This window comes from Musca autumnalis, unplaced genomic scaffold (assembly GCF_047663935.1).
Source record: "Musca autumnalis isolate F117 unplaced genomic scaffold, ASM4766393v1 scaffold_4, whole genome shotgun sequence".
NCBI lineage: Eukaryota > Metazoa > Arthropoda > Insecta > Diptera > Muscidae > Musca > Musca autumnalis.
Genome location: NW_027411977.1, coordinates 27,218,342 through 27,230,545, shown reverse-complemented (window position 1 = coordinate 27,230,545; position 12,204 = coordinate 27,218,342). Strand labels below are relative to the sequence as shown.

The 12,204-nt window shown below is 39.7% G+C and overlaps 1 protein-coding gene across 40 annotated transcripts in view; it reads left to right on the top strand.

Annotated features, from left to right (window-relative positions):
- Rdl (Resistant to dieldrin) overlaps positions 1–5,993 on the top strand; it is a 275,701-nt gene extending 269,708 nt beyond the window's left edge. For 22 of the 40 annotated variants that reach the window (XM_073983903.1, XM_073983916.1, XM_073983909.1 and 19 more), the window contains 2 exons: positions 4,857–5,392; positions 5,563–5,993. In XM_073983903.1, coding sequence (XP_073840004.1) covers positions 4,857–5,392; positions 5,563–5,727 — 701 coding nt within the window. In that variant the 3' untranslated portion in view covers positions 5,728–5,993. The remainder of the gene's footprint in view (positions 1–4,856; positions 5,393–5,562) is intronic. The other 18 variants (XM_073983930.1, XM_073983928.1, XM_073983935.1 and 15 more) reach the window with 4 other exon arrangements.
- Positions 5,994–12,204: the final 6,211 nt, after the last annotated feature.

Here is a 12,204-nt window from a genome sequence, read left to right as displayed (position 1 = left end):
TGCCTTTGTAACAGGCAGAACGCCAATCAACGCACCACATAAACTAAATCCACTAACGTTCACTAACCCAGTTCAAACGGTGTTTTTGTAACTTTCCGGTCATCATCGAGGAAAGTACAGAAACGAAATTATAGTGCAGCAACAGATACCACAAAGACAGGTAGTAAAAACACGGACTTAACTACATCTTTAAACGGGTGGTGTAAAAAAGAGTGCCACTAATTCAAGCATATCTAAGATTGGAAGGCACCATGTATGGGCTATAAGAGGTTTTCTATAGAATAGATTAACTCCTGTAGGGGTCTTCTATAGAATTGATGACCCATGTAAGGGGTCTTCTATAGAATAGATTATCCCTGTAGGGGTCTTTTATAGAATAGATGACCCCTGTAGGGGTCTTTTATAGAATAGATGACCCCTGTAGGGGTCTTTTATAGAATAGATGACCCCTGTAGGGGTCTTTTATAGAATAGATGACCCATATATGGGTCTTCTATAGAATAGATGACCCCCGTAGGGGCCTTCTATAGAATCGATGACCCCTGTAGGGGTCTTCTATAGAATAGATGACCTCTGTAGGGGTCTTCTATAGAATCGATGACCCCTGTAGGGGTCTTCTATAGAATTGATGACACCTGTAGGGGTCTTCTATAGAATAGATGACCCCTGTAGGGGTCTTCCATAGAATAGATGACCCCTGTAGGGGTCTTCCATAGAATAGATGACCCCTGTAGGGGTCTTCCATAGAATAGATGACCCCTGTAGGGGTCTTCCATAGAATAGATAACCCCTGTAGGGGTCTTCTATAGAATAGATGACCCTGTTTGGGTCTTCTATAGACTATATGACACCTGTTTAGGTCTTTTCTAGAACAGATGACCTCTGCTGGGTCTTCTATAGAAAAATTTACCATGTAAGGGTCTTCTGTAGAATTGGTGACCCATGTTGGGGTCTTCTATGTAATAAAGGAGCCTGCTGTAGGGGTCTTCTATAGAATAGATGATCCTTGTAGGGGTCTTCTATAGAATAGATGACGCCTGTAGGGGTCTTCTATAGAATAGATGACCCCTGTAGGGGTCTTCCATAGAATAGATGACCTCTGTAGGGGTCTTACATAGAATAGATGACCCCTGTTGGGGTCTTCCATAGAATAGATGACCCCTGTAGGGGTCTTCCATAGAATAGATGACCCCTGTAGGGGTCTTCCATAGAATAGATGACTCCTGTAGGGGTCTTCCATAGAATAGATGACCCCTGTAGGTGTCTTCTATAGAATAGATGACCCCCGTTTGGGTTTTCTATAGAATAGATGACCCCTGTTTGGGTCTTCTATAGACTATATGACACCTGTTTAGGTCTTCTATAGACTATATGACACCTGTTTAGGTCTTTTCTAGAACAGATGACCTCTGCAGGGTCTTCTATAGAAAAATTTACCATGTAAGGGTCTTCTGTAGAATTGGTGACCCATGTTGGGGTCTTCTATGTAATAAAGGAGCCTGCTGTAGGGGTCTTCTATAGAATAGATGACGCCTGTAGGGGTCTTCTATAGAATAGATGACGCCTGTAGGGGTCTTCTATAGAGTAGATGACGCCTGTAGGGGTCTTCTATTGAATATATGACCCCTGTAGGGGTCTTCTATGGAATAGGTGAACCCTGTAGGGGTCTTCTATAGAATAGAATATAGGGGTCTTCTATAGAATAGATGACCCCTGTAGGGGTCTTCTATAGAATAGATGACCCCTGTAAGGGGTCTTCTATAGAATAGATGACCCCTGTAAGGGGTCTTCTATAGAATAGATGACCCCTGTAAGGGGTCTTCTATAGAATAGATGACCCCTGTAAGGGGTCTTCTATAGAATAGATGACCCCTGTAAGGGGTCTTCTATAGAATAGATGACCTCTGTAGAGGTCTTCTATAGAATAGATGACCCGTGTAAGGGGTCTCCTATAGAATAGATGACCCCTATAAGGGGTCTTCTATAGACTTTATGACACCTGTTTAGGTCTTTTCTAGAACAGATGACCTCTGCAGGGTCTTCTATAGAAAAATTTACCATGTAAGGGTCTTCTGTAGAATTGGTGACCCATGTTGGGGTCTTCTATGTAATAAAGGAGCCTGCTGTAGGGGTCTTCTATAGAATAGATGACCCCTGTAGGGGTCTTCTATAGAATAGTTGACCCCTGTAGGTGTCTTCTATAGAATAGATGACCCCCGTTTGGGTTTTCTACAGAATAGATGACCCCTGTTTGGGTCTTCTATAGACTATATGACCCCTGTTTGGGTCTTTTCTAGAACAGATGACCTCTGCTTGGGTTTTCTATAGAAAAATTTACCATGTAAAAGTCTTCTGTGGAATTGTTTACCCACGTTGGGGTCTTCTATGTAATAAAGGAGCCATGTAGGACTCTGCTGTAGGGGTCTTCTATAGAATAGATGGTCCCTGTGGGGGTCTTCTATAGAATAGATGACGCCTGTAGGGGTCTTCTATTGAATATATGACCCCTGTAGGGGTCTTCTATACAATAGGTGAACCCTGTAGGGGTCTTCTATAGAATAGGTGAACCCTGTAGGGGTCTTCTATAGAATAGAATAGAATATAGGGGTCTCCTATAGAATAGATGATCCCTGTAGGGGTCTTCTAAAGAATAGATGACCCCTGTAAGGGGTCTTCTATAGAATAGATGACCCCTGTAAGGGGTCTTCTATAGAATAGATGACCCCTGTAAGGGGTCTTCTATAGAATAGATGACCCCTGTAGAGGTCTACTATAGAATAGATGACCCGTGTAAGGGGTCTCCTATAGAATAGATGACCCCTGTAAGGGGTCTTCTATAGAATAGATGACCCCTGTAGGGTCTTCTATAGAATAGATGACCCCTGTAGGGTTCTTCCTTAGAATAGATGATCCCTGTAGTGGTCTTCTATAGAAAAGATGACCCCTGTAGGGGTCTTCTATAGAATAGATGACCGTTGTAAGGGGTCTTCTGTAGAATAGATGACCCCTGTAAGTGTCTTCTATAGAATAGATGACCCCTGTAGGGGTCTTCTATAGAGTTGATGACCCCTGTAGGGATCTTCTATAGAAGAGATGACCCCTGTGGGGGTCTTCTATAGAATAGATGACCCCTGTAGGGGTCTTCTATAGAATAGATGACCCCTGTATGGGGTCTTCTATAGAAGAGATGGCCCTTGTAGGGGTCTTCTATAGAATAGATGACCCCATACAGGGGTCTTCTACAGTATAGATGAACCCTGTAGTGGTCTTCTACAGTATAGATGAACCCTGTAGTGGTTTTCTAGGGAATAGATGAACCCTGTAGTAGTCTTCTAGGGAATAGATGACCCCTGCAGGGGTCTTCTATAGAATAGATGACCCTGTAGAGATCTTCTATAAAATAGATGGCCCCTGTAGGGGTCTTCTATAGAATCGATAACCCCTGTAGGGGTCTTCTATAGAATAGATGGCCCTTGTAGGGGTCTTCTATAGAATAGATGACCCTCTAGGGGTCTTCTATAGAATAGATGACCCCTGTAGGGGTCTTCTATAGAATAGATGACCCCTGTAGGGGTCTTCTATACAATAGATGACCCCTGTAGGGGTCGTCTATAGAATAGAAGAGCCCTGAATGGGTTTTCTAGAGAATAGATCTATAGAATAGATGACCCCTGTAGGGGTCTTCTATAGAATAGATGACCCCTGTCTTCTATAGAATAGATGAACCCTTTATTGGTCTTCTATAGAATTGGTGACCCCTGTGGAGGTCTTCTATAGAATTGGTGACCCCTGTGGAGGTCTTCTATAGATTAGATAACCCCTGAAGGGGTCTTCTATAGAATTGATGACCCCTGTAGGGGTCTTCTATAGAATAGGTGACCCTTATAGGGGTCTTCAATAGAATAGGTGACCCTTATAGGGGTCTTCAATAGAATAGGTGACCCCTATAGGGGTCTTCTATAGAATTGGAGACCACTGTAGGGGTCTTCTATAGAATAGATGACCCTGTAAGGGTCTTCTATAGAATAGATGACCCCTGTAAGGGTCTTCTATAGAATTTATGACCCCTGTAGGGGTCTTCTGTAGAATTGATGACCCCTGTAGGGGTCTTCTATAGAATAGGTTACCCCTGTAGGGGCCTTCTATAGAATAGATTACCTGTTGGGCATAACACACACGGACATAAGCCCAAAATCATTTTTGGGAGTTACCTATGTATAATCACTGGATAAAGTTTGACCGAAAAAATCTAAATTACAATATATCTTAAATTCACTGCAATATAAAGCAAGGAAATATTCTCTGTTATGTTCCGCCTCAATTTTCATTGAATGTTCAATGTTTTCTTCGTCTTCTTTCTTCTATTTTTTTTCGTTTCAATGTAATTTCTTGGTTTGCTTTTTCTGTTCTTTGTTTTGAACGAGTTAAAACCTATACCTCAATTCGAAGATCATTGTTATTATCTTAATCATTTGTCTTTTTCTTTTCACATTATTTAACAAAACGAACCAAAACCAAAACAAAAAAATTTTGAAAATTTTACCAAACCAAAAACAACCAATCAACGGCTTTTCCCGCAACTCCAAACAAATACCCATAACAAAAAATCTCAAAACAAAACAAATAAAAAAATTGGAAATTTATCAAAATTCAAATCGTTGTTCCTCAACATTTCTCCACACCCCCCGAACATCCAATAATTTTGATTGGTTACCATTATTCAAATGCTGCCTTAAACGATTGATTTATACTCCCAACAATTACAAAACAACAACCCTCCTATTGAATTGAAACAAAAAATATACATTTCAAATTTTCAAAACAAATTCATGAAAAAAAAAATTAACAAAAAATAGAATACGCCACTGTGGGCTATATGGCAAAACGAATTCAAATGCGAAAACAAAGATTTATGACGATCCAAAAGATGGCTGAGCAAAAAAAGCAGCAACAACTTGATGGGGTGCAACCGCCACCCAATCCAAATCCGAATACGGTGGTGGATCATGGCGGACATGGGCATGGTCATGGCCATCACAGCCATGGTCATCCTCATGTACCCAAACAAACAGTGAGTAACCGCCCAATTGGCTTTCAAAATATGCAACAACAAAATATTGGTGGTCGCGGTTGCTCGATAGTGGGACCCTTGTTCCAGGAGGTGAGATTCAAAGTGCACGATCCCAAGGCTCATTCGAAGGGTGGCACCCTTGAGAATACCGTCAACGGTGGACGTGGTGGCCCGCCCGTTGGACCACATGGTCCCGGACCCCAGGGACCCCCCGGTGGACCGCCAGCCGGCGGCGGAGGTGGAGGTGGAGCACCGCCCGAAGGTGGTGATGCTGAGGCAGCGGTACCAGCTCACTTGCTACACCCGGGCAAGGTAAAAAAAGTAATTTTATGTCTACATTTTGCTACCAACCCCAAGATCAGTTGAATTAACTAATGGATTTTTCTTCTCTTCCTCTGCTTCTTTTTGCTCTTTTTTTAATTTTATTATCTGTGTGTGCGTGTGTTTGTGTTTTCTGTTTGAATTTGCTTTTTTATTACCAACATCTCTAGGATATTAACAAGCTCTTGGGCATAACACCATCGGACATTGACAAATACTCCCGTATTGTGTTTCCGGTGTGTTTCGTGTGCTTTAATCTCATGTACTGGATTATCTATCTGCATGTCAGCGACGTGGTGGCCGATGATTTGGTCTTGTTGGGTGAAGAAAAGTAAGGCGGCGAAGCGGCAGAACTGCAGCAAAAATCGAGTGTTTACAGCGACAACACTGCTATCTATCTATACATGGCTAGTGCTACCATCATCACAACAACAACAAAAAGAAGAACAAAATCAGCAACAGTAACAACAACAGCTACTAGCACATTTTGCAAAGTTTCCTCTTGAGTAAGAAACAACATATTGCAGCAGGCTTCAAGGCAGTGAAAATTATCCTCAAAGGATAGTTCTTACCAAAAAAAGGCTCATTACCAACATTACAAGAAGATGAAGAAGAAGCAGAACAACAACAAAACTATACCCAAGAAATACAAGCATTAGTTGTAGTTAAATGAAATTTAATACATATTAAATATAATTTTAGTAAGGAAACCAAGGAAAACCAACAACAACAACAAAAAACCAAAATAGTTATAATTTATTGTTAATGTAAAAAAATCCACAGCCCCCAAAAGAAAAAAGAGGTAAAAACTATAACTACAGTTATGTATGAAATACACACACACATATAAACCAAAAACAGAACAACAACAACAAACAATGTTAATTACCATTAAAGTAAACGCAGATACAACAAACACAGCATATAAACGGATGTAATATGCGGATAATCACAGTTATCACATACACAACAACAACAACACAAATCAACAAAAACAAAAATTATATACTGACATCAAGTAGAATTGTTTATGAAGGTACACCCCCCTCGTCTCCCTGAAAAGAAACCCCTTTAGATTTAAGCAAGAACAACAAAAAACAAGAACAACAAATTAAGACTTAAAATCCAAACACAACTCTTGCGATAAACGGAGTAATAACAAAAAAACTACAGCAAAAATAATTAAGATTAAAAGAGATTATCGCTCTCTCTTTCTCTCAGATATTTATAGATGATCTAAAGTTAAAACAACAACAACACAGCCCATACGATGCCCCAACAAAACAACGTTTTTTCTGATGTCGTCAAAACTTTAATTTTCAAAATTCTCCTCCTTTTTGGGTTATACCTTCTTCACTCAGCACTATCTCTCTAATAGGTTTGCTCTTTTACACTATATGTCCAGTTTTAGCTTTTTTCCGTCTCTCTCTTTCTTGTTAATTGAGGCTTCCCTATATTTAGATATTAACTACCAATAAACAAATATTTTCTCACCTATTTCAGTTAGGAAGAAGAGAAGATTAATATTTTCTTCTCTCTCTCTCTCTCTCTCTCTCTCTTTGCACTCTGCCAAAATGCACAAATCTCTTGGTTTTCTTTTGTATAGAAAAAAAAACCTAAAGAAATTCATTGTCTTCCTTATAAGCAACACTTACTTATGCACTCTCAATTTCTCTCATTTATCTCCTAAACACCATTCAACCAAAATCCAGGATTATTGGGCAAAAATGCTTTGCGAGGCATAGTAGCCCCCAAACATGTCAATTAAAAACAATGAAATGCCAACTCGAAATAATAATAAAATCCCAAGAAAATTTTGGAGACACTTTGCTGCAATACAGCTGAATCTGAGTACCTTCAATAGAACACTTGTCATATACACAGAAAAAAATTTTAGCCATTTGATAAAAAAATTGAATGATTCAATCAAAAATTTATCGATTCTCCGGCGTTAAAAAATTGTTCATATTGACAAAATTCTATAAAATTATTTGATCACAAAGTAGAAATACAACTAATAAAATATTTCACATATTGAAAAAACTATTTATCAAAATATTCCACATTGTGCTTGAAACAAAAAATATATTCTTGATGAAAAAAATTTTATAAAAAATCGATAAATATTTTAGTCAATATGTGAAGTATTTTATCATACAACTTACTTTGTGTGATAAAATATTTCACATATTGACTAAAATATTTATAGATTTTTTATCAAATCAAATAATTTTATCGAATTTCGTCAATATGACAATTTTTTTATCGCCGGATGTTTTTTCTGTTTAAGACGAACTAAGAAAATAATTTAATTCATATCTATTCTTTGCTTTACGTTTCCAATTTGGAATATCGTGTTTTCCCCCTTTTTACTCAATTGAAGCTTTTGCCTTCCATTTCTGCATGTATCGCCATGCGGGTCCATCATTGCCCATTCTTATGACATGGCCTAGCCAACAAAATTGTTGTATCGCGATACTTTTAAATATACCGATGTCTATAATCGACAAGAAGGTGGTAAGTGTCGATCTGCATTTCTAGGGTATTTTCCATGATTTTCTGCAGGGTAAATATCTGGTCAGTGGTGGTATAGCCGCATTGGTATAGCCCAGTTATTTCGTTGATCATTGGCTTTAGTTATTGGCACAATTTCCCTGACACTATTTTATAAGCAACAGGACCAGGTGCTAATAAGCTGATGCAAACACTTTTTCAGCTTATCATCTCCAGTCTTAAACAACAACACGGCTGGTAAACCAACCCCTTCTGCTGCATTATTATTCTTCAGACGGTTTATTGCCGTTTATACCTTCAGCCTTTAGGCTAACGACCACAAACGTGCCTCGTCGAAATAATGGTTTTAGGCCCAAGTATGTTTGGACGAAATCCGTTTCATTTCGAGACGATTTAGCCATGTCCGTCCATCTACTGCCTGGCTGGATGGTGCGCACCATAACTCTCGAACAGATTAACCGATTCGAACAAAATTTTACTTTTAGTTCGAGGATGGGCCATATCGTCTACTTCTTCGGGTGCCTCCCCCACAAAAGTTCGAAGGGAGTAACCGAATTGGTCATAACTTCGAACATTGTAATATTTCTATGAGACATGTTCGAATATGGACAATATCGATCCACTCCTTCGAGTACCCCCCACACAAAATTTCGTCCACTTGGTATGGTAGCAAACACAAAAATTTTCAAAATTTTTGTTTAAGTGCGATTAGTGTGTGTTCAACGATCCTTTGGAAATTTTTACCGAAGGTACTCCTAGTGGCCCCGTCTAGAGCGATATTATGTTTTTCGTGGGCAAGTCCATGTTTCTTGACATAATGGTGCAAAAGCTCTACGATATACATATATCGAGACGAATGACTCCCAAAATAAGACCCATTTCCAAATTGGATTATGTTGTCCATCCTTTAGGTACCTGTCTCGCAAAATTTTTGAGCTTTAATGCAAATCCATATTTTTTGTCGTCAAATTCATGCGGAAATTCGGAATCCTTTTGATTTTTGTTGTAGCAACTTGTATTCGACGGTGCAAGTTTTTTCGGCGGCAAGTCCATACTACCTGAGAAAATAGCTTGAAAGCTGTAAAAAAACCGCTATGGCACCATGTGTTGTGGATGGAGCGCGCGGTAAATCTCGAACGGATAAACCGATTCGATCTAAAATTTGGCAATCGTAATATTTTGCCCCAAGTTAAAACAGGTACTAAGATGCGCCTTATCGGTCCACTCCTTTTAGGTACCTCCCCCACAATAGTGCAAAAGTTTTCGCTAGAATGGTCGCAATGGAAGGTAGTAAACGATTTGGTCCATACTTAGGATATCCTAATATTTCAACGAGACATAGATCAGGTTAGAATATGAACTATATATGTCAACTCCTTCGGATACCTCCCACACCAAATTTTGGAAAAGTGCAGGTGAGAACTTCCTCTCGAATCGTTTTGATTTTTCTTGCAACAGGTTGCAGTCAAGGCCCCCATTACGATGGTACAGGGTTTTTCAGTAAAAAGTCCATACTTCTTGAGATAAAATTCGAAGGTGGTGCTCCTGTTGGCATCTCCCCCACAAAAGTTCAAAAATATACGCTAAAATGGTAAGCGCAATATCTCATAAACGGAACAAACGATTTGGTCCAAACTTTGGATCTGTGCGAGAATTCTATGGAAATTTTTACAGAAGATACTCCTAGTAGCCCTGTTTACAGCTATATGATGTTTTCCGTGGGCAAGCTCACGTTTCCTGATATAATGGTCGTATCGAGAGGAATGACTCCCACAAGAAGACACACTACACCAATGGACTATGTCGGTCCATTCCAATTTGAAGGTGGTAGGTCATCTTCTTCATCCTCCACAAAAGTTCGAAAATATTCGATAAAATGGTATGAGCAATATATCATAAACGGAGCAATAAATTTGGTCCAAACATTGGATCTCGAAATATTTTCTCCAAATTTAGTATATGTTCAAAAGTATCGATAAACTCCTTGGGGTACCAGCCACACACATGTGATCAACATTTTTGTTTAAGTGCGGTTAAGGGTCTGTTTGAGTATCCTTTGTACATTCAACAAAGGTAGTCCAAGTGGCTCTAATTAGGGCGATATTACGTTCTTCGACGTCAAGGCTATGTTCCCTAATACAATGGTCCAAAAGCTCTACCATATAATTTATGGTGACCAACTGGCCGCGGTATCTATCGAGAGGAATGACTCCCAAAAATAAGACCCACTTCCTAGTCTATTTTGGATTTTAGTCTTATATTTGGGAGTCATTCCTCTCGATAGATATCGCGGTCCCCTGCTTTAGCTACCTGAACCGCAAAACTTTTGAGATTTTATGCTAATCCACATCTTTGTCGGTAAGTGCATACGCCTAATCTGAAGGCCCCCTAAATACATATGTTTTTTTTTTTTTTGGGAAAAAGTCTTTCAGTTCACACTGGTTGAGGGTACGCCTCGTTCAGCAAAGCCGATTGATACTTTTTAGCTTGTTCTATCTCGTCTTCCACTTTTTTTACTCCATCGAAGACTTCCATTTCTGCATGAACGGTCATGTGGCCCATATTTAAGCAGTTTATGGGGTTCATCATTGCGCAGTTTTACGACATGGCCTAGGCAACGAAATCGTTGTATTGCAATAGGATTAAATATACTGATGTCGTTGTATAAGCGATAGTCGTGGTTCACCTGGTTCGTACAACGTCTATATTCTCCGTTAACGCATTTTGGCCCGTAGATCTTTGGAAGAATTATTCTCTCAACACACAACAAGCCCTGTCTTATATGTATGCTTGCACAAGTACCCAGGCTAATTTCTATTGACGTTTGCATCTCGTATAACCTTCTCAAACAGGATCACAGAGATCACATCTCCTTATCTGAAACCTCATTTGGTACTGACCTGTTCGGTGAGGTTTATTTTTCAATTTGAACTAAGGGCCGGATATCAGTTATTGTCATCTTACAAAGCCGAATGAGCTTTGTGTGGCTTGGAACGTAAAGGGCTGTCGAAGACTGTTCTATAATCGAGAAAAAGGTGATAAGTGTCGATTTGCATCTCTAGGTTCTTTTACAGGATTTTCCGCAGGGTAAATATCTGGTCAGTGTTGGACTTGCCAGGTCTAAAGTCACATTGGTATGGTCCACTTATTTCATTGAGCATTGGCTTCAGACTTATGTCCGTATAGTTGGAGCACACGGTATCAGTTAGAGTCATTTTACAAAGGCGAATACCAAATTCCGACAAGGCTTGGAATAACTTTGAACGTTAGGGGTTGTGGAATGCTGCTCTATAATCGACACAAAGATGGTAAGTGTCGATTTGCATCCGCTGTGTCTTTTCCGGGATTTTCCGCAGGGTGTCTTATCTCCTTTTTTACGTGATATGTTCGGAGAGGTTCTTTCCATTTTAAGGACCCGGTATCTGTTAGAGTCATTTTACAAAGCCGAATACAAAATTCAGATATGGTTTGGAATATCCTTGGCTGTGGAAGGCTGCTCTATAATCGACAAAAAGGTGGTAAGTGTCGATCTGCATCTCTAGGGTGTTTTCCAGGATTTCCGCAGGGTAAATATCTGATCAGTGCTGGATTTGCCAGGTCTAAAGCCGCATTGCTATGGCCCACTTATTTCGTTGATCATTGGCTTTGGTCGTTCGCATAAAATACCTGATACTATTTTATAAGCAATAGGTAGCAGACTTGTGCCCCAGTTGTTGGAGCACACAGTCATATCTCTTTTTTTGTGTGAACTGTTCGGAAAGGTTCTTTCTATTTTAAGGACCGGGTATCAGTTAGAGTCATTTTACGAATACCAAATTCAGATATGGTTTGAAATATCTTTGGCTGTCGAATGCTGATCTATAATCGACAAAAAGTTGGTAAGTGTCGATTTGCATCCCTTGTGTCTTTTCCAGGATGTGGTGGACTTACCAGGTCTAAAGCTGCATTGCTATGACCCACTTATTGCGTTGATCATTGGCTTTAGTCGTTCGCACAAAATACCTGATACATTTTTTTATGAGCAATAGGTAGCAGACTTATGCCCCTGTTGTTGCAGCACACAGACTTATCTCCTTTCTTGTGGATGAGACAAAGGGTGCTCCGGTTCACCTCGGATTTTAAATTTCGGCTGGTAAGTCATCCTGCTGCCTTATTAATCTTCAACCGGCTTATTGCTATCTTTACCTCATCTTGGCCGGGCAGTATACATGCAATACAAACTTGTGTGATTGCATCTGGGATGGTTTCACATCGTCTTGCCCAGTATTGGATAGCGCAACAGTTTGGAAAAATCCTCT